The 21877-nt window shown below is 46.2% G+C and overlaps 1 protein-coding gene across 9 annotated transcripts in view; it reads left to right on the forward strand.

Annotated features, from left to right (window-relative positions):
* The window catches only part of DTNA (dystrobrevin alpha), a 222776-nt gene extending 205391 nt beyond the window's left edge, over nt 1-17385 (forward strand). For 7 of the 9 annotated variants that reach the window (XM_064170648.1, XM_064170651.1, XM_064170649.1 and 4 more), the window contains 6 exons: nt 4155-4314; nt 7599-7688; nt 8207-8375; nt 9328-9460; nt 10878-10922; nt 13734-13823. In XM_064170648.1, coding sequence (XP_064026718.1) covers nt 4155-4314; nt 7599-7688; nt 8207-8375; nt 9328-9460; nt 10878-10895 — 570 coding nt within the window. In that variant the 3' untranslated portion in view covers nt 10896-10922; nt 13734-13823. Of the gene's footprint in view, nt 1-1203; nt 2732-4154; nt 4315-7598; nt 7689-8206; nt 8376-9327; nt 9461-10877; nt 10923-13733 lie in introns of those variants that run through there. The other 2 variants (XM_064170655.1, XM_064170653.1) reach the window with 2 other exon arrangements.
* Nucleotides 17386-21877: the final 4492 nt, after the last annotated feature.

The raw sequence follows: 21877 nt of genomic DNA on the forward strand, positions 1-21877 counted from the left end.
AGAGTTTGTAGGTAGTGCTCACTTCATAAAGCTAACATCATGGCTAATTTTTGTAGAGCATTGATCTACTGCACACAAAGATACCAATCTGGCCAAACATCAGCTGCATGTGAGGGCTGTCATTTGTGGTTCTGAACTGTTAAAAGATCTTCCATTCACTAAACAGAGTCACAGAATACATCTAGTTGGAGGTAACCTTCAAGATCATCCAGTCCAACCTTTGATCCAGCACTGAAGGGTAAACACTAAACCATGTCTCTGAGTGCCAGGTTCACACACCTCTTGAATGCCTCCAGGGATAGTGAATCCATCACTGCACTGGGCAGACCAATCCAGTGTTGGAGAACTCTTTCAGTGAAGGAATATTTCCTAATAGCGAGTCTGAACCTCCCTGGTGCAGTTTGTAACCATTTCCTCTAGTCCTGTTGCTTGCCACCAAGGAGAGGATTTCATGGATTCACAGAATGTCAGGGGCTGGAAGGGACTTTTGAAGATCATCCAGCCCAGCCCCCCCTGCCAAAGCAGTATCACCTATACCAGATCAGAGGAACACATCCAGGCAGGTTTTGAATATCTCCAGAGTGGGAGGCTCCACAACCCCCCTGGGCAGCCTGTAAGATTTCAATGTGACAAGAGTTTGCCTATCATATAAAACGTTCCCTGGACAGTATAAGTGAAAGCACATTTTCCAGCTGCCACGAGGTATGAATTATTTTTCTCCAAGAGCAATGGCCTTGCTGAATGCCAGGTGATGATGCTAAGGAATTACTCTCCATTTCCATTAAATGATCCCTATTATGCTGTGCCGTTTCACCATCAGTTGAGGGAAACAGGATTAAATTAATTTCCGGAGGAATTCAAGTGGAATGAGCAGCCTGGCCGTTTATCTAATGCTTGTGGATTTTCTATTTCTCTGCTGCCCTTCCCTGAGAAAGGATAATGAGGTTTTTTTTGACACGCCTGCCGTGTGGTGCGGCTTGAGCAGGGCTTTCCCCGTGCCATGCCGGCTGGTTCCGGCAGAGGGCGCAATGGGCTCAGGCTCCTGCCATGCCACTTCTCGTTCCAAGCCTTTGCTCCTAAGCACGCCTGACAGCTGCTGGTGCGGAGCCCTTCCCTGTCCAGCAAGCATCAGCCTTACACCCACGGCAGGCTGACCAGGAATGATGAGTTCAGTACAATGCCTGGAATTCCTTTTTTCTCTAGAAGGCACAAGAACATCGATAGCTGCAACCAGGTACAGCAGAAACGCTGAAGCCATCTGTGGTGCCTTAGTCCTCAGCCTAAGTGGGGCTGCTGAGGTCTGGAAGCAATTTGGTGCTCGAGTTCTCTGCTGAGCTTACCGAGAAGGCACTTCTGATCATCATAGCGTGTTCCAGGCCATTAGCTTTAGCCTGTGAAAACCACATTTGTCCTGATAACCACCGAGCAGGAATCCAGACCTAACAGCTCTCCGTTGCCACAAATCTGGGGCGAGATGGGTCTAAATGAGTGAAATATACTCGAAGTGTGCCCATCTCAGGCATTCCCTAGTGTCTTTGTGTTTCAACTTACTGTTCATCACTTCTGTCTGGTACAGCCCAAACAGAATAAAAGGAGAGGAGTATTTCACTGGCCAGGAGACTCCAAGTGCTTCACCTTCCTGTGCTTCCCAGTTTATCCCAGTACTGCAAGCTGCAGATAAGAGAGCACCGTTTATTATAAACACAAGATCTCAGTTATAACTGCAAAGCAGACACAAGGGTAACAACTGGTGTGCAGCAGCTTTTACATTTCTCTTGTGGGAAAATTCCAGCAAAGAAGTACTGGCAGGCATCTGTTATTTTTAGTAAATAAAATGCCTGTTTTGAAGTTCACTCCTTAAATGTGCCTTGACTATAAGAAACAAATGTGGTCCATTTTTTCCTCATCTTCTCTCAAAGCTCCCACTCTTGTTGGTGTTCCCCTGAATCAAGGAAAAAGACAGAGGGGAGCTGAGGAAAAAGGGCAAGTGAAAGAGGGAGATGAGAACCAGAAATTCTTTCACAAATTCGTTTAACAGAGGAGGAAACATTCCCCATCAGGGCACAAAAGGAGACAGCTGTGGATCCCAGATCCCCTGCTTGATGTGCAGGGAGTGTGACCTGCAAGGACCTTGAAGCATCTCCAGGTTGCTCTGTGCCTTGCCTCTGGAAGACTAGAGATCTGCATTTCCACTGCAGGGAGTTCAGACAGTTCTAGAAACAAGAGAGCATCTGGCTTTTATATATTCAACTTCCCTTTCATCCATCATTTAAATGTTCTAAAGCCAGTCATTAAAGAAAATATAAGTATTAAATCCTCCATTCTCCCATCAGTAATGTGCTTATTCCTCATAAACCTAATTTGCCCTTGATGTCTCTCTGGTGATAATGCCTCTTAGAAAGACGTGACAGGAGAAAGGAACAAATAGCTTAGTATTCTGATATATTATTTATGGGCCAGGGCAGGAATTTATAAAACCCTCAAGGGCAGTACTGCACTCCTGCTACAGTGGGCTGCTGTTGTCTGGTTTGGAACATATTTGCCAAAGCCTATCAGGGCTGCAGTGGCAGCCACTACAGGAGTCAAAATAAATCATAGAATCATCGAATCAATCAGGTTGGAAGAGACCTCCAAGCTCATCCAGTCCAACCTAGCACCCAGCCCTAGCCAGTCGACTATACCATGGCACTAAGTGCCTCGACCAGTCTTTTCTTGAACACCTCCAGGGATGGCAACTCCACCACCTCCCTGGGCAGCCCATTCCAATGCCAATCACTCTCTCTGGCAACAACTTCCTCCTAACATCCAGCCTAGACCTGCCCTGGCACAACTTAAGGCTGTGTCCCCTTGTTCTGTTGCTGGTTGCCTGGCAGAAGAGACCAACCCCATCTGGCTACAACCTCCTTTCAGGTACTTGTAGACAGCAGTGAGGTCACCCCTGAGCCTTCTCTTCTCCAGGCTAAACAGCTCCTCAGCCTCTCCTCATAGGCCTTGTGTTCCAAGCCCTTCACCAGCTTTGTCACCCTTCCCTGGGCATGTTCCAGCCATGGGATGAGTTAAGAAATTCTTCTGAATTCTCAGAATAACTGCAGGGTGAGGGCAAGCCCAACCCTCCTGTTACTATTCTTTGTAAGCAGCCAGGGCCAAGCGTTGCAGTTCCCCTTTCCCCTTAAACAGCACTCAAACCACCTCCATCCTTGACATCTACCAAGCACAGGTTTTCAGTCCAAAACCATGCACAGTTTGGTGTGGGCTCCAGCAGTTGTTTTTCCTTAGCTGGATGCACGTTCCCAGGGGGGTTGAAGCAGTGGAGGAAAAGGGCACTGCGTCTCTGGGTGTCACTCACCCAGCTGCGTGTGTAAAAATGACTGGTTTCCTAAAGCCCACTTGGATTTCAGCTAAGTGACACTAACTGTGAGGTGCTAACAGCATGACATTTTATATAGCTGGTGTTAAAACATTTTCACTTCCAGCAGCTGAACCCCTAGCAGGAGTTTCTGTTGCCCTATGCCCACAGTGTTTTGGGAGTGCCTGAGTGTGTCCTGTAGAGCGAACAGTTTAATAGTGCATGATTTAATAGCGGCTGAAAATAGTTCTCCAGCTCTGAACACGAAGCAGAAAGCTGGATTATTTATTGCAAGTCTCAGACTTTCTGTGACAGAGAGGGTGCATGCACTGTGAACTCCTCCTACAGGGAGGTGGAAGGCAGGGCTGGGATCTGCTCTCACAGCACAGCTCTGCTGGAGGGGGCTGCTTCAGTCCCTGGGCCCACAGCCATGCCAACATCTTTCCCCCCTCACCGCCTGTGTGGTTGTGTTTTATCGAGCACGTATGTGAACTGGGGGAGAGAGAGAGGCAGCAGGGCAGAGTACTTTGGTGTTATTAACTCTGATTTGTTGTCATTTAGCTTCCTGACATTTTCCCATGCTTAGAGGAAGTCAGATCTTGACTCATATTTTCCTACTTACCATTTTTTCTACATGGAAGCCTTGCTGTCCACTAACAACTGACCTCAGGAGATTTCTCTTAGCAAAATTAGCATGGCCCACCTGACTACAAACAGCATGAGCCTTGGAGCTGAGGGGGTTGGTGACAAGCACAGCAGGCAGGGGCTCTTCCAAAGGCCTGCCTAACTCCCTGTGATTGTTTTTCAGACCCAAGGAGCAGGCTCTCCACGTTCCTCGCCCAGCCACACGATCAGTCGACCGATTCCAATGCCTATCAGGTCTGCCTCTGCCTGCTCCACCCCAACCCACGCACCTCAGGACTCTCTGACCGGGGTGGGAGGAGATGTGCAGGAAGCCTTTGCACAAAGTAAGTCTCGTTAATAGCTTGTCTGGAGTACTCAGACACTGAAGGGTCTTTATTTCTTGTGGTTAATGACTAAATGATTTTGAGCTGCCGAGTTGCATGCAGCGAAACAAAACCAAGCAAACATCTGCAGCAACTGTACTGTGCCATCAAAACTCAACTTTGCCAGCCACCAGGCTGTGCTGTCAAAGCAAGCAGGTCAAGCAGAGACCAGACAATGATGTCAATTCTTGGATTTAGTGGTAAGAGGGAATTGTGAATGCACTTTGACTGGTTATCAGTGCTCTGTTAACCAGACAAAGAATTGCTATTGACCCCAGCAAGGGATTGTCACCGTGTCTGCTTTTAAATAGAGACTTTGCTAGCAATAGGTAGGGCAATCATAGAAGTAGATCAGGTGGAAGCAGCCTTTGTAAGTCACCACGTTCTCCTGCTCCAAGAAAGAGGGCTTCAAAATGAGATCAGACTGTTCAGGATCTTAAGCAATTGAGTTCTGGATAGCTTCTGGCACACATTTTCCACAATTTTAGCATCATTTTTTTTGTCCTTGTATCTGGTTGGAGCATTTCATGATGCAGCTTCTGACTGTTGTCCCTTCTCCTTTTTCTTTGGGCTTCTGAGAAAGGTCTTGCTAGACTAGATAGAAATCAAGTCTGGAAGCCTAGATGAATCCTTCCTTTGTGCTTCCAGAAAACTGCTGTAGGCTGCACCATGCTTCTTTCCACTCTTTTATTAAGTAGCAACAAATTTTAAACTGTTTTGAATTTCTAAAGCCACCGATTATTATTTTGAATGCTAATGAAAGTAAATAGTCTGTGTGATCTAAATAAAGGAATATTTCCTCTTTTTTAAATCCTCCTCTCTCCTAAAACATTGAACCACTGCAATTTTTATTTCAATGCACTTTTTTCCTTGTTTTCCTGGTACAAATCAAATGTAAGTGGAGCTCTGGAGGTCCTCTGCTACAGCAGAAGCATGTTTGAGGCCAGTTCAGGACTCTCCTGTACCTTTCCCTTGATTTCCATGGGAATTGAGTCCATGTGTGTATCTCTTAAGACAAGATTGAACTTAAAATTCAATCAAGTTCTTTCTGCCAAAGTGCCAGGCAATTCTCCTGTTGGACATAGGTATAACAGGGTATAGAATCAGTTAGGGTTGGAAGGGACCACAAGCATTATCTAGTTCCAATCCTCCTGCCATGGGCAGGGACACCCTACCCTAGATCAGCCTGGCCACAGCCTCATCCAGCCTGGCCTTAAACATCTCCAGCCATGGGGCCTCAACCACCTCCCTGGGAAACCCATTCCAGGCTCTCACCACTCTCATGCTGAACAACTTCCTCCTCACATCCAGTCTGAATCTCCCCACCTCCAGCTTTGCTCCATTCCTCCTACTCCTGTCGCTACCTGATAGCCTAAAAAGTCCCTCCCCAGCTTTTTTGTAGGCCCCTTCAGATCCTGGAAGGCCACAAGAAGGTCATCTCAGATCCTCCTCTTCTCCAGATTGCACAGCCCCAACTCTCTCAGTCTGTGCTCACAGCAGAGCTGCTCCAGCCCTCTGAGCATCCTCCTGGTCATGCTCTGGACACTCTCCAGTATCTCCACATCCCTCTTGTAATGGGGGCTCCAGAACTGGATAGGAACTCCAGAACTGAACTCCATATCTCATTTTCTGTGGCAAAAGAAACAGGCAAGACAAATTTGTCTTCTTTCTGCTGTGAAAAAAAAATCAAGACAGGCAAAAATATGAACTACCAACCCCTGTGGTCTTATTGGACGGTTTCTCCACAGCTGAGTGAGAGAAATAATGTAATGACCACAATAAAATATCTGTAAATGATACTAAGGTTGCTTCAGGCACCTGCTTTTTAAGTGTGAAAGTGTGTTCTGATCAAGAAAAGAACAAAAGCAATATAAAAAGTGAAGTGCTCACATTTACAATTGCTGCATTTGATAACTATCTACCTTTATGTCATGATTTGCCATATTCTGTGGATGGGGAGGTCAGACCCCAAGAACTTGAAGCTGGCTGTTCTGTCACATCTTGACATACGACTCTGGGGGGCGGGAGGGCTGCGATTTTATGGCTTTATTCTGTGCTGCACCAACAGAGACCTGCCCGTGTATACATAATGCAGAGAGGCTATGATTAAAGCCTGCCTTCTTTAGGCTTTGGCTTTTTCCTCTGTCATAGTGTTTGCAGGAGTTCAGAGAGATTAAATTGGGAAGTCTTTTAGAGAGGGAGTGGCTGTCTGAGTGTTTGTGTGTAAGAGAGAGATTAACTGCTTTGATTTGCATTTCAGTAACCAGTTGCTAATGGATATCGTTTTAAGCAAAAGGAAAAATAAACTTCTTTAGTAGCTGAGGAGCTTTTTTTAATGTATTGGTTTACAGGCAGGCAGTTTTAAAGAGTCTGCAGCAGTCAGAGCTTGCCAATTCCTGTGAATAATCCAGTCTGGAAGATGAGAGATTCTGTGGGATATATTGATTATTCAGTTACAACAGGAGCTATGTTTGGGATCGGGGGGAGTTAAGCATACTTCACCCATAGGCTGCTCCTAGGGTTGGAATATTTCATGCAGCTCACAAGAATCTTTCATGATTGATGGTTAAGGGAATAGTGCCAGGTTCAGCAGGGAAGCACTTCTAGATGCATTATTAGAGAGAGTTTGAAGGCAGCCTGGGGCTGTTTAGAGAGGCAGTGGTGCTTCCTTTATTAAAAAAAAAAAAAAAGAAGGAGACAGAGAGACAGTAAATTGTGGAATATACAAGGCCTTGAGCTGCAGGAGAGGCTGAGAGGGAGCAGAGAACAAAATTCCATCTCAGCCTTGATGAGGTCAAGTTTGTTTCTTCAACATTTGCCACAATTATCTGGCAAATACCTAGCAATAATGGTGTCATTAAACAGAGCTCTGGGAACTTAGAGCAAACACTTCAGTTCTTCCTCCTCCCCCACAGACACTGTAAATGAGTTCATGCTGGATTTAATCTTCCAGGCCTGGTCTGCTGGTGTCACCACACAAATGCAGGCTTGATGGCAATGAATAATCTCCACATATCTGGCATTGTGATTAAATGAAGCATGAGGATAGGCTTCTGCTCCTGCATGCACCAGAAGTAAATGGGGCCATTCTGCAGAGAACTCTTCTGCACGTGTCCCTCATAAGGACTTTGAGACCCTGAATTATCACAATGGCAACTTTCAACAGGGTCAAAACAGCTTTCAACCGGAAAACATATGTCTTGTGAAGAATGCTAGGGCTGTGCTTTGTCTGTCTCTTGCTTCAGGTGCAAGGAGAAACTTAAGAAATGATTTGCTGGTGGCAGCAGATTCAATCACCAACACCATGTCCTCTTTGGTAAAGGAGCTAAATTCTGGTGAGTGAGGCTAATGGGGTGGGTAGCTGTGGCTGGACAGTCACCATGCTGACATTGCCCATAGCTGTGAGAAAATGAGGGGCAGTGAAATAGAAGCCAACATAAAAGCAGCTTCAGGAGTACAGCAGTTGTAAAAGCCATGGGCACAGAGGTGCAGCCCAGCTGGGTGCAGTCAAAACTCTGAGAAGTTTGTTTGTGATTCCATGTGGAGTGAGATTCGCTCTTTGGAAGCTGTGTTCAGTACAGGACTCTGAGGACCTCTTGTAAAATGCAGTCTGCAGGGTTCCCACGAAAATATCCTGCCTAGTGACTGAGATAAGCAAAAGCTTTGCTGTTCTGTCCCACCACAAGAAGAAAACTCTTAGCTCTGCAGGTATGTGTGGAATAATAGACTGCTATTCACTGTGAGGAGGTGGCATTCCATGTTGGAAAGCCAGAGATAGCACTCAGAGAAGTAGGCAAATATCCTTGCTCTCCTGGAAGTTAAATGGAACCATGTGTCACCTTCTGCTCCACAGAAGTGGGCAGCGAGACAGAAAGCAATGTGGATTCTGAATTCGGGAGGACTCATTTTGATGACCTGGTTCCATCCCCCACGTCTGAGAAGGCTTTCCTGGCGCAGATCCACGCGCGGAAGCCAGGATACCTGCACAGCGCAGCTGCCACTGGCTCCATCCGCAGTGACATGTGGGTACCTGCTCCAGTTTGCATCTCATCTCGTTTTTCCTGCTGAAAGCAGTGTGCAGGCTGTTGTATTTTCCTCTCCCTCTCAACTGTGGTTACCAAACAGATTCCCAAATCCAAGTGCTGACAGCTTCCTGGTTAGATAGTAGCGAGCTCTGTAAGCAATAGAGGACAGAGCATAGACTGCCCTCAGGGCTGAGCTGTCTCACATCCAGCTTGGGACACTCAGGGAGCATGGAGGCTGTGGGATGGCAGTGCTCCCTAATGTCCTATTCCCTGCTTATCTAGACTGAGGCACCTGTTGGAGCTCACTGGAAAAAGGTAAGTTTTTAAATGAAAAACACAGGAAGCTTTTTCAGAGAACCATAGAATCATTTTGGTTGGAAAAGACCTCTAAGATTGAGTCCAACCTCACACCACCATGCCCGCTAAACCGTGTCCCAAAGTGTCACAGCTACACCTTTTAGCACCTCCAAGGAGGATGACTCCATCACCTCCTTGGCAGCCTCTTGCAATACCTGACCCTTCTTCCAGTAAAGACATTTTTTCTAATATACAATCTAAACCTCCCCTGGCACAATTTGAGGTCATTTCCTCTTGCGCCATCACTTGATACTGGGGAGAAGCATAGAACTGATCCAACAATGCAATTTGTTCCTAGAACCTGAATCAAGGGCAACAGGCATCTTTCCAATTACTAGCAGTTCAACCTCTGTGTATTGAGAACTCAGTACTAACCAAACTTCCTTAGAGTCTTCAGCTGAGTATGCCCCTTGACCTGCTTCATCCATGACCTCTGGAGAGGGGAAACAGCAGAAGTGTGTTTCACTGCCAGGGAAATACTAACCATTGTGGTTGGGCTGAAGGTATCCCAGTCTCCTCAGCTTTGAGGAGAGCTTTATTGGCTCTGAAGGCCATTGATCTCAGGAGGCTGTTTATTAATACTTGTCCCCAGGGTTACAGAAGATGGAGACCCCTACGTGAGGGCAGAGGATGAAAATTACGAGAACGACTCTGTCCGCCAGCTGGAGAACGAGCTGAAGATGGAGGAATACCTGAAGCAGAAGCTGCAGGATGAGGCATACCAGGTGGGAGGACACCAACTGCCCATGTGTCTCCGTAACTGAGAAACAGCAATGCACCATCGCTGCCCAGTGCTCTTCTTAGCCTGTCCTGGGCCTTGGGGCATCATCTATTCTCAGCTGCTAGAGCAGCCACATCCCAAACACTCCTGCTCTTCTTCTCTTCTACAGGCACAGATGCATCCAGTCTTTGCGCCCATCCAGGAAGACTGCAGTGCCTGAGGCACACAACAGTAGTTCTTAAGCTTAGCAGAACTGCTTCTTAGACAGAACTGCCATCTCTCATCAGGCAGTGTTTTAACAGCAGTGATTTGCAAGTAGAAACTGGTTTTAGTTGATAACCACAAGCCCAAAGCTTGCAACAACTGAAGTGTCCTTCCCAGCAAGGAAGGATGCCCTCTTGATTAGGGAACAGGTTTAAAGGAAGCAAGAAAAGGTATTTAGTGGGGACCACTAGGATCATGAGGAGTTGGTTGGATAATGTCATTTATTTATCCTGAGACACGTGCTTGGCTTTGGCTCGTTCTCTGCACTTTGGAGTTAACTTGTGGTGTTTTGCTGTTCTGTTTCTTGTCCTACTTGCAGCACTGAGTAGTCTCTAAAGAGAGACATTGGTTTCTACTTGCAAAAACAATGGAAAATAGGGAAATTTCTGCTTAGGATGTCCTATTGAACAGTGGCCATTCTCATTTTGCCTCAAAACACTAGAATTTATTGCAGGCAGTTTCGCTGTTTTTATTCACATGTACACTGCATTCATCCGAGCAGCCAAAAAGGAAAGCTGGTGGCTGTAGCTATCATAATGCATTTGTCAGCTATAAAAATCTGCAAAGAGGAACTCCTACTAAGGTTACTAAATGGTAACTTCAGTAACAGTGTGGTGACCATTTTTATGTTATTAAATGTCTCACTTCCTGTGAAAGCAGCACATTTAGAAGAACATGTAGATGTAGCAGAGCATGGGAGATGGTTGGTCAAAACCCACTCTTGTTATTTCGTGTCACCTTGTCTCCAGGCAAGATACTCAAGCTAAGCTCTAAATCAGCATTGAAAGTATGTGCAGAAAAGCCAAGATACACAAGTAAATCTGGGACAGAGAACCTCAAAGGAGGCTTCTTTCTCTCTCTTTTTTTGCTGCATGTTGTGAATAACAAGTGTCTGTATTGGGGAAACACACATTTAGTGCACAGGTGTAAGTGCTAACAGCGCTTATCCTCCCACGTCTGCTACCAGGTGTGTTCCTGTTACAGTCTGTTGCTGGATGTGTTGTGTAAGACTATTTTCTTTGAGTTTATTTGCAGGGTCCATAATTGCTCTGTGTATTTCTAGGCTTGTGCATGGCTTCCCTCAGAATAATACACGACCTGGCTGCTCACTGGCTTAATTTGTCATCTTCTTGTTTTCTATCCTTTGTTACCTGCAGGTCAGTTTGCAAAGTTGAGTGCAATATCCTTCTCTCTCCTCTCAAGTAAGTATCACTACAATTTAGAAGCCTGTTTGGAATCGATCCTCATAATGTGTGTTTCACAAGGTGCATTGCAGCTAGTGCCTGAGCATATGTGACAATGTTATTTGTTTCCTTTAACTTGTGCTAGGATACCTGGGAATCTCTCAAAATCATTTCTAGTTTTCACTAGTCCTGTGCAGACTCTTGTTAAGCCACCCCCACTGTTTTTATCTTCTTCCCTGGGCTTTTCATCCCTGGGGATGATGACAGATATATTAGCCAGTGCAAAGAAAACGTAGCCAGAAGATAAGGAATCAGATTACATTTCAAGAGACCTGAGTTCACTTCTTCACAATCCCTTAGTCTTCCTACGATAACGGAGAGAAATCATTTCTGGTCAGACCAGAACATCTAGCGTGTGAAACATGAGTTGGGTAAACATAAAAGAAAGAAACCTACACCAGTTGCTTAACCAGAGAGGGTTGTGGAAGTTTAAAATGCCCCAATCCAAAGTGCAAGGTACTCAGCTACTAGTTAGAGCCTGGCAATCCAGAGATAAAACGAGAAGATAAATGTCCTGCTGGCCCATATTCAGGTCATGTTCCTTACATGTGCCAAGCTCACAGATGCATCCCTGAGTTTAGTGCCAGATTCAGCAGTTGTGCTATTTTTGTGAAGTAGCCTGTTCTGAACTTTTGCCCAGGGAATGGCAGACCACACATTTCCTTCTTGCCTCATCTGAATCCGCAGGGCTCTGCATTTGTGACTTTATAGGAAGGTGCAGTGCCCTGCTGTGAAGATGGCAGTGAGACAGTGCTGTCCATCCTGCTGTGACAATGATCCATGGGGTAACAGAGCCAGGAAGGGAGAAGAACTCTAAACCAGCACAGTCACTTTCAAAAATGTCTCCTATGCTCACTCCCTTTTTATTTTTTTTTCCTCTTTAATTTTCTCCTTAAATCCTCCTCTTCTTGCTATGTAGGCGTAACAGAGCTGTGACCAAGCCAACTGGGAAGAAGGAGCTTTAGCTTGGTGAATTTAACTCTAAGATTACACAAGTGATAGGGATGGGTTTTAAAAATCACTGAATGATAAGTAACAGAAAAGAACCTGTGGATTGTTGCCAAAAAAAGGCCAAGAAACCATTTTATAGCATAACAAATTGTTTGAGTCTCAATCTGAAATGAATTCTGGCATTTTGGAAGTGCTGCAGTGAATTTACAGCTCCGAGGTTCGTTAGTGCTCATTATTGCTTGTATGAAAATCTCTGTCCCAGTGCTGGCTGTGGAACAGAGAGAAGCCTTTGGAGAATTTAGAATAACCCTCCTGCTATTCACCAAGAAAAGTAATTCATACAGGAAATGTAAAGCAAACCCAAGTCCTTAGCAGTACTCTCAGTCCATCTTCACCCATCCAGTGTTTCACAAGCCACTCTGATTTTCCTCTCACTCCTCCTTCCCCTTATAATGAAACCATCAAGAAATAGGAGATGTGCCTGTATTTATATAACCCTGAAATGGGTTCAGTAAAAATCGGTCTTCTTCCATGCCTTTCATTTGCATCTCTTGGCTGAATTGTGAAGAGCAAAATGTTCCTTTATTAAGATTCCCAAATTACTTTGCAGACTTAAGCGTTGCAGGTGCATGTCTGGTGTTTGAAAAATGCTCATTTAAAGTGCACCTCAGAAATGTCTTGTGAGCCTCTCATTAGACTTGCAGTGCAGGTTTCCTTTCCATTTAGCCACCAGGTGTTAATGCTAGGTCTTTTTTAACTGCCTAGCACAAGGAGATAGTAAATTAATACCATCACAGCATTTGGGATGCTTAGGTATTAAGGAATTGGATGGAGGCATTTGAGTGTGAATAATTAATGCAGTCAAAGGGTGTCAGGAAAGAGAAGCAGCAAGCTAAACTACCTGACCTTTCTCCATTTGTGGGCTTTAATTTAACTCTTTTTTGATTAATTAATTTGCATTTCATCTCTCATCTTGTAGAACAGCTTTATATCTGAGATGAGTGGAAAAGAATTCATGTCAGTAGGGTTTGGTCTTTTATGCTCTTATTGGCAGATCGTACACAATGTGATTTGGGTTTTCTGTCTGAGGTAGTTCAAGAGGAACAGGATGAGCTCCTTAACTCTGACAGGTCAGGTCTGTACACAGTGCCTTTGCAATAGACATGCCAAAAGCAGAAGCTGGAAATATTGTCTGGCTGCAGATCCTCCCATATAGGAATTCAAGGTCTTACCGATGGTTCAGGATGTAGAGAAGCACCGAGGAGGGATTGGGGCACCAGCAGATGAGGCTGTGTGCAAGCTGCAGCAGCAGAATCATCCTTTTAAGGAACTGCATTTCTTTTTAGACATAGGAAAGTATGTAAATTAAGAGTGAGACTTACACATTGGGAGGAGCTGTTAGCTGGATGGCTGAGCCTGTGCACAAGGGGAATAATCCATTCTTTTGCTACTGGTAACGATGTCCGGAGCAACCTGGAAGGGTAAAATAGAAGGAAAGCTGGGACTGGCTGGGAATCTGTCAGTGCAGAGCCAGTTACCCCAGCAGAGCAGCAACCTTCTTCTCACTTGTGCTAAGGGTTTCCAACCTCCCAGTGTCCTGCGAGTGTGTGTGTGCAGCTCAGTCCTGCGGCTCACCCAGACAGGAATGGCTTTTTCACCTGTGTAGCTGTTTCAAGGGGTCCCGCAGGAATTGGCCAGCTCCTCCTCTTTCTCTCTCAGTGAAGCAGCAGGCAGAGGCTTTACTTGCTCTGCCCTTGTGGGTACAGCACCTTAGACCAGTGTCTTTTTTAAAAACCTTCCCTCAACGTCTCTCAACAGGCAAGCTGCAGTCAGACAGACAACGAAAGCTACGTAAGAACTGATGATGAGGAGAGCTGCTTTCGGACAGACGACGAAGAAAACTCAGCTGCAGACTTCACAGAAGAGTGGAACCAAGAGGTGCAGCGTCTCTTGACAAAACAATCCCATAACTAAGTTCTGAGGACTGTAGCACAGTACTTTTGTTCTAAGAGTTAGAGTTCGTAGGTGTGTGTTTTTGACAACAAGACTTTTGTTTAAAGCTAACTTATATTAGCTACATCTTCTGTAACATGACTCATTACCAGTGAGGCAAACAGACTGACCTAGGTGCTGCTGTTACAAGGGATGGCAGTGTTAATAACTCACCTAAACCCTTTGCACATGATATTGAACCTGTTCAGTTTACAATGACAACACTGTTTATAGATAGAAATTTGATTTCTGACTACTTTGAGCTTTTAGCAGGTCAGTTTACTAAACACTGTACATTTTTCTTTGTTTGTTTGTTTCCACAGGAGAAGTAAAAAGCTACAAATATGCATTTAACACCGAATGATTATACTCCTGAGTGTATATATCCAGTAGCCCCCCCCCAAAAAAAACACCACAAACCAAACAACAGCAAAGTACCAGACTACATTTGCAATTTGTTTGCAAGTTTTTAAATCAAGGCTCATATAAAATGTAGTAAAATAATAACGATGATGATGATGATGATATAATTAATAATATGAATAATAATGAAAAGAACCAAACTCTCTGATTTAGGGCTAATCTGTAACTTAGGAATGTTTCTTTCAAAATAATCTAACAAATCAGCCATAGAAGTTAGTGTAAATATTTTCTTTTTCCAAATAGATATCACATACAAAAGGTGACATTCAAATGATATAGAATCTAGTTTTGAAATCAGCACAGATCTTCTTAAAACTGTGAACTATGTTTTGAAATACTCGTTGCTAAAGCTGTTTATAAACCACAGGTGCCATAAGATCCCTGAACTGACTGATGTTCTGTATAATCCTCCATGGTATTGTTTCATTGATGTTTTAGCTTTAGTAAGCATGTGTTCAACAAACCGGCTCTTTCCATCTCTCTGCCCCTTCTCCTCTCTCGTCCCCGCCCTCCACCTCCTCCATTATGTTATTTTCGAGGCCTTCAGCTTTAAATGTACAGGCTTAAAGTGCGCTTGCAACTGTTCTCTTTTGGTTTCCGAATGTGTATTGCCTTAGCCAGCCACCAGATGTTCTGCATGCACTCTTGGAAATGTGTGGTGAGACTCTTTGGGAGCTGGATGGAGATGTAGCTGTCAGAGAGAAGCACAAGACAAGCCGTGGATGTTTTGGAAGGACAGGCAAGCAGTTACAGAATTGGAGTTCTGTCCAGTTTGGTATTTTTGGAGTACAAAGGCATTTCAGGAGAAAGGGAACTTACCTGGCTGCTTTGGATTAGGCAGTGAGACTGCTAGCTCGAGAGTTTGCTCTGCTGGGACTACGACCTGCGGATAGCGCTGAGCAGAGACAAAAACTTGGAATGTCCTCTCCAGGGCATAGTGCTTGGAAATGGGGAGGACACCTACACAGCACTGTTGTGCAGAGAGAAGTGAGAGCCAGGCCAGGAGCAGCGAACCAGGAGCCAGGCACTATCCCAGGGCTGTGTCACACACTGGCCACACAGCCCTGCTGAGGTGCACAACATGTTTGCTTAGGACAACCTCTGTGCCAAGGGAGTTTTGCTGCTCTGATGGAGTCTTGTGGCTTCCAGTGTCTGGCTGACCTGAAGTGACACTGCCTGACAGCCCTGCAAACTGTAGCATTTCATACAGATATTTCACACCAGCACAGCTGGCCTGCAGCAAGTGATGAGATGCTCATCTGAAGCAGGCTCACACAGTTTGCCTGTCCTCGCTCTCACGGTGACATGGATGTGTGCTGCTGTATTGCCATGAAGTTGCTCTGTAGCTCGACCTAGTAAGTCCAGTGGTTTGCGTGCACTCTCGAGACTTGTGGCTGTTTCTCTGGGCACTATGTGTTAGGGAATGAGTATCTGTATGAAAGAGCTGCTGCCATCTTTCACTTTCATGTTGTACTATTGCGTATGCAGATCCCTTGTCTGCATCTCCTCGCATACCTGGCTTGCTCTCAGGCATCCAAGCGCTTACTAAGGCATCTGGATATCTTCGTGTAAGCTTTTCCTTTGTGCAATCACTGGTCTTTGCTCCTGGGGTATGTGCTGTTCTGCCAAGGCAGGCACCATATCCTCCGATGCCCCCTCCTCCAACCTCCTCTCTCAGGAATGGGTGAGCCTCCACTAGTGCCTAGCACTCCACATTTAAAGCTGTTCCAGTGAAGCTGTAGATGTTGCTGTCAGCTCAGGATTCCAGGCGAGCATTTCCTGAACAGAGACAAAACGAGCTAGAACACAGCTACATCCAATGGCTGACTAACTCAACCCATGTCATGTTTAACTGTACCCAGAGTAACAGATCCCTCTCATCATCTTAATGTCTGCGTTCTCATTCTCGCGCTGCTTAAAATAGATGCAATAGAATAAATCCATTGCAAGGGCTTCTGGATTAGGAGTAAGGAAAAAAGTCAAGGGATCAAGCGCCTTCCTCTCTGGCTGGTTGTCAGCAAGGTGATCCCCAGCAAAGCTCTGGGTCCCTTATGCCCTGGAGCTGAAGCACCTCTTTCTTACTTGGCTCTCCAAATATCTATTTTAAGCGTTTTCCAACTGTTAAGCTGGCTGCGTTTTCACCCAGCTGGTCTTTGTCTGCTTGTCGAATATTATTTTGGTTGTGGTTTGAGGTCACTAAAATAAGTAGAGCTACCAAAAAGGTCCCTGGCATGGGCCTTTTCTTTTACTACCAATGGCCCACTGCAGCAGTCAGAACTCTGGGTGGTTTTAGTGTCACTGGAGGGAAACCAGTGGTTCGGAGACAGGGATGTGAAGATGTAGAGGGTCCTTGAATGTCCAAAGCGAAGGTGGAGAATGGGTTGTCTGTAAGTAGTGATGTTAAGCTAAACTGCATAAAAAGGTGTGTGGCCTTTGTTGTGATATAATATGTATTTTCTTATATGCATGAGCCAAATTGTTGCATCATGATTTATCATAAGTGCGTCTGCCTTTACTTTCGGTCATCTTCTCCCATCCTTCTTGGTTCTTGGCAATTACTGTAGATAGACCTTGTAAATATTGCAACCTCGGGTTGCTGTAACCACCTTGGTTCAATTCAGCAGATGGAGCTGTGAACAACGAGCACTCCACTGTGTCCTGAAGCCCAAAGGGCATTTTTACCTTTTAACAAAAAAAAAAAACCACACAAAAAAAAAAAAAAGAAAAAACAGGAAAAAGAAAAAAACCCAAACAGAAAGTATGAAGAGTTACATCTGGAGGCTACTAAACTGTAAGGCATTTTTAAAACTACTGTACTTGACACCACTTGAGACAGAAACAGACACTGAAGATGTCACGATATCCATTGGTATTGTAACAGAACTGCTATTGTATGGGGTTTTTGTATTGCTGTTAAGTATTGTTTTGTGTGTGTGTGTGTGTGTTGGAACCTACTGGGGACATGTTATATTTTGAAGTGATTAAACTATTTAATTGTGTGTCTATATTTTGGAATGGAATTATTTCTTCATTAAAAAAAGATTTTTAAAAGTAATTTCTGCAGCATCGTGTTTGTGGCTTATTTTGGGGTCAGATGTCCTGTTCCGTGCAGCCCAAGCAGCAGCTTTTTCCAGGAAAACACGTCCCCTGGTGGCACAGTGAGTGGGGGGTGTGAGCAGTGTGCTTCACTCACACTGTCTCCTCCACATCTGTGCAAGAGAACTGCTCCCACCACTTTCCCCCGTGCTTTGAGCAAGGTGCCAAGGGGCACCTCCTTTCAGTGGACCAACAGCTGCTTCTTTCTCCCTTTCACAGAATCACAGTCACAGAATCACGGAATGTTAGGGGCTAGAAGGAACCTCGAAAGATCATCTAGTCAGCCCCCTGCTAGAGCAGGATTGCTTTCTTGTTTTCACAGTCCAGTTTTCATTTGTATTTTTTTTCCCGCTTCTCCCCCATCTCTCTTTCCTCTCCATCTCCTTCCTTTCCATCTCTTTACTCTCCATCTTCCTCTTTCCTCTATCTTCCTTTCCTCTCCATCTTCTTCCTTTTTTCCAATCTTGCTCTTTTCATCTCCATCCTTTTCCTCTCCATCTCCCTCCTTTTAGCACCACCTCCTCTTTTTCACCCTATGTGCCCCTTTCTCACCCCACACTGCTTTTTCCCCTAAACGCAGAGCACCTGTGTGCTCTTGGAGTCTCCTCCCACCCCAGGTGTGGCCACTTTGCCCTGCCTGCTCACTCCCCTTTATAAGGGGCCCCAGGAAAGGCAGAAGCCTTAAGCTTGCCTGACTGGGCAGAGGGATCCTTCTCCTGTCGTCACTGGTGAGTACCTATGGTGTGCACTGGGTGAATGGTGGAGGTGACAACAAAGGCCGGGGGGCCTGGTGGCCCCCCGGTTAGGCAGGGTAGAGATGCAATCAATGATCATTCTAACGTTACCCACGGGTGCTGGTTGGGCTTCCTTAGGCTGAGCTCCTCTCTGTTTAGCTGCTGCTTTCTGCTTACTCATGGTGAGCTTAAGTACTTGGTGGAACTGGAAGCTCTTGGGTGTGTGGTATTGTGTTGGCAGAACTGGAAGCTCTTGGGTCAGTAGTATTGTGTTGGCAGAACTGGAAGCTCTTGGGTCAGTAGTATTGTGTTGGCAGAACTGGAAGCTCTTGGGTCAGTAGTATTGTGTTGGCAGAACTGGAAGAATCAGAAAGTCAGGGGCTGGAAGGGGTTTCAAAGGATCATCTAATCCAGCCCCCCTGCCAGAGCAGGATCATACACAGCAGATCACACAGGAGCATGTCTAGGTGAGTTTTGAATATCTTCAGAGAGGGAAATGCCACAATTTTCTGAAGTCTCTGTATCTTTAGCAGCTTCACAGTCTGAAAATGCAGCTCCCCTGGCTGTAAACCTTCTTCACCTGCTTGCACTTAGCAGTGAAAATAAATAATCAGAGGCACCTGCGAAGGTGCCTGGTGCAGACCTATGAGGACAGCTTGGTTCTCAGGAGCATGAACTATCTGCAGTACTATGATTTTTTCCTCACCCACTGTGTTAGTGTCTGCACTCAGAATGAGAAAACCCTTGTAATGGCTTTCCCATACACAGTTAATTAGTCATCTTTCATTGCAGAGGGACATGAAGTCTGTTTTTCCAGCTACACTCCTAAGGTTCTGTGCCAGGTGCTGGCAATTCCAACTCATTGCTAACCTAACAGAGCACCGAGTTGCAAAGCAAGAGCTCTTGTTTAAAGCAGCAACTTTGTGTCCTGATGAAGTACCTCCAGGTGCGAGGAGGACAGGAGGCAATGCCCAGCTCTGCTTTCTGTGCTAGTGGCCCTCCACAGGGCGGGTTGGTGAGGGTGTGCTGCTCACCCAGGGTGGCTGCCCTTTGCAGCCATCTATTGCAGACTGTGTCCCTGGCAGCTCAGTGCAGCCAAACTGATGTTTCAAACTGGTGAATTAATTACACTGGGGTGGGTCTAGTAGAAGGAAAGCAGCAGCAGTGCACTAAGAACATCCTCTTGTCTGCTCACCACAAGTCCCAGTATCTTGGGAAGCAGCTAAAACCCTGTCTGCTGCCTCCTTCATCACTGCATGCTGTAGTAACCTATAAATCAGCAGGGTTTACTTGCCCTAATTCATTCCCCTGTCTGCATGGTGATGTTCTTCAATAAAGATGATCATCTTACTTTGTAAATTATTTGCCAGATGATCTGAACTTTGCCTCCACAGTCCCAGTCCAAATTCATATCCTCAGGACTGTAATATATGATCGCATATCATCAGCTCATGAGGATAACTCTGTTTTATCCATGCGTAATCCCAAATTGATGTATTTCTTCCTAACCCACAATCATTCTATGGCCTTTGGAGAGCAAAGGAGCCAGGGAAAACTAATTTATAGGCAAAAACTGTTTCCCTCTTTATGTCCTAGATACTTCAGCTGCTTTCTGTTCCCTGCAAATAAGAGTCCCACAGGAAGGAATTAATTAGTTCCATGTGCAAAAGGAAATAAAAATTTAATTAAAATAATTATTAAAACTTTAACCAAGTGCTCTTTAGATCTGGTGAGTTGGCACCTTGGCTACCTCAGTGCTGAGCTAGGTCACTGATAGCACCTGGCAATTTCATTCAGCAGTGCAGGGATCTGTGGCTGCTCTTCCCAAGTTTGCTTGGTGGGCCTGTTGCTCAGCAGCTGTGGATTCCCTTGCAAGCAGCCCTTAGTTCTGGGGGGAGTCCTTCAAGAGAACGCTGCAGAAATACAAAGCTGAAACCATCACAGAAATAGGTGAAGTGGGGTGGGAAGAGAAATCTCCTCTATTGTTACACATTGATGAAAATGTGTTGAATTTCACATGCTTCAGGATCATCCTGTCTAATCCCCCAGATAATCCCCAGATTAAGGATTCCCCTTTGCTTGCTTCTGAGTGATTGCCACCGGTTGAGTTGTCTCTGGATTAGGCTGGCTGTCCCACACTGCCAGTACAGCACCAACGTACTGGCTGCCAAAGGCAAAGTAGCACAGTTAGGCTGTGGCTCTCACCAGCTTTCCATTCCTCCAAGAGAGCTGTAAACCAGTGATCAACGGGACCCAGGCCAGAATAAACCTTTCAAGGGTCTGAGGAACTGGGATTGTTTGGTATGGAAGAGGCTTAGGGTAGATGTGATTGCTCTTTACAACTACCTGAAAGGAGGCTGGAGAGAGGTGGGTGTTGGTCTCTTCTGCTGAGTGCTTAGCAATAGGATGAGAGGAAATGGACTTGGGGTGCACTAGGGGTGGTTTAGGTTGGATTTTAGGAAAAATATATTTACTGAAAGAGTGTTCAGGCATTGGAAGAGGCTGCCCAAGGCAGGGGTGGAGTCACCATCACAGAATCAGTCAGGGTTGGAAGGTACCTCAAGCATCATCTAGTTCCAACTCCCCTGCTATGGGCAGGGATGCCTTGCACTAGATCAGGCTGCCCAGAGCCTCATCCAGCCTGGCTTATACATCTCCGGGAATGAAGTTTCCACCACCTCCCTGGGCAGCCTGTTCCGGGGCCTCGCCACCTTCGTGGTCAAGCACTTCTTCCCAACACCCAGTCTGAATCTGCACATGTCTAGCTTTGCTCCAGAGCAGGGGGGTCATGCAGCCCTGCCGTGCGAACCTTGCGGCGAGAGGGTTGGTGCAGCTTGGAGGGAGCAAGGCGGAGGCAGCCGTGTGAGAGGAGCTGCTGCCCCGCGCCTGTGGGGGACGTGGAGGCGGCGGCAGCGCCTGCTGTCGCCAGTAGGCAAGGCCGCAGTGTGGTTTGCCGTTTGATTCCCCGCTAGCAAATTAATTTCTTCACGGGCTACGTCTTTTACATAACACTCAGCTGTGGCCAGATGGCAGATGTGTGAGGCCTGCTGCTTGTTATGCTAATTGCCAGCCGGGAGGGCCTCCCGGTGGATGTTTCTTCTCCTCCGTTGCAGCCCAGCGCTGCCTGCAGCCTGCCTGTGCCTCCAGAGCAGGGCTGCCTCCCGGTGCGTGTTTGCAGTGGGTTTGTTATTGCTGCTAGGCTCGCTTTGGGCACTCTCGGTACATCCCTGTCTAAAAATCACAGGTGGGAGTGGTTTCCTGCCTGGGGATGTGGCTGTGCACCCCTGCTTCCCTCAGCCTTTGGGTCTGGGCAGGAGGCTTCTTGATCCTCTGCCACCTGCACACGGTGGCAGCAGGGGAGGCTGTTCCCTGCCTTCGCAAACCTTCCCCTCGTGTGTTTGCTGGCGTTGCAGGGGGAAGCAGGCTTTGCCTGCAGCCTCCTGTGTTTGCTGGCGTTGCAGGGGGAAGCAGGCTTTGCCTGCAGCCTCCTGTGTTTGCTGGCGTTGCAGGGGGAAGCAGGCTTTGCCTGCAGCCTCCTGTGTTCGCTGGAGTTGCAGGGGGAAGCAGGCTTTGCCTGCAGCCTCGTGTATTCGCTGGCGTTGCAGGGGGAAGCAGGCTGTGCCTGCAGCCTCCTGTGTTCGCTGGCGTTGCAGGGGGAAGCAGGCTTTGCCTGCAGCCTCCTGTGTTCGCTGGCGTTGCAGGGGGAAGCAGGCTTTG

The sequence above is a fragment of the Pogoniulus pusillus genome, chromosome 34 (genome assembly GCF_015220805.1).
Source record: "Pogoniulus pusillus isolate bPogPus1 chromosome 34, bPogPus1.pri, whole genome shotgun sequence".
NCBI classification, from domain to species: domain Eukaryota; kingdom Metazoa; phylum Chordata; class Aves; order Piciformes; family Lybiidae; genus Pogoniulus; species Pogoniulus pusillus.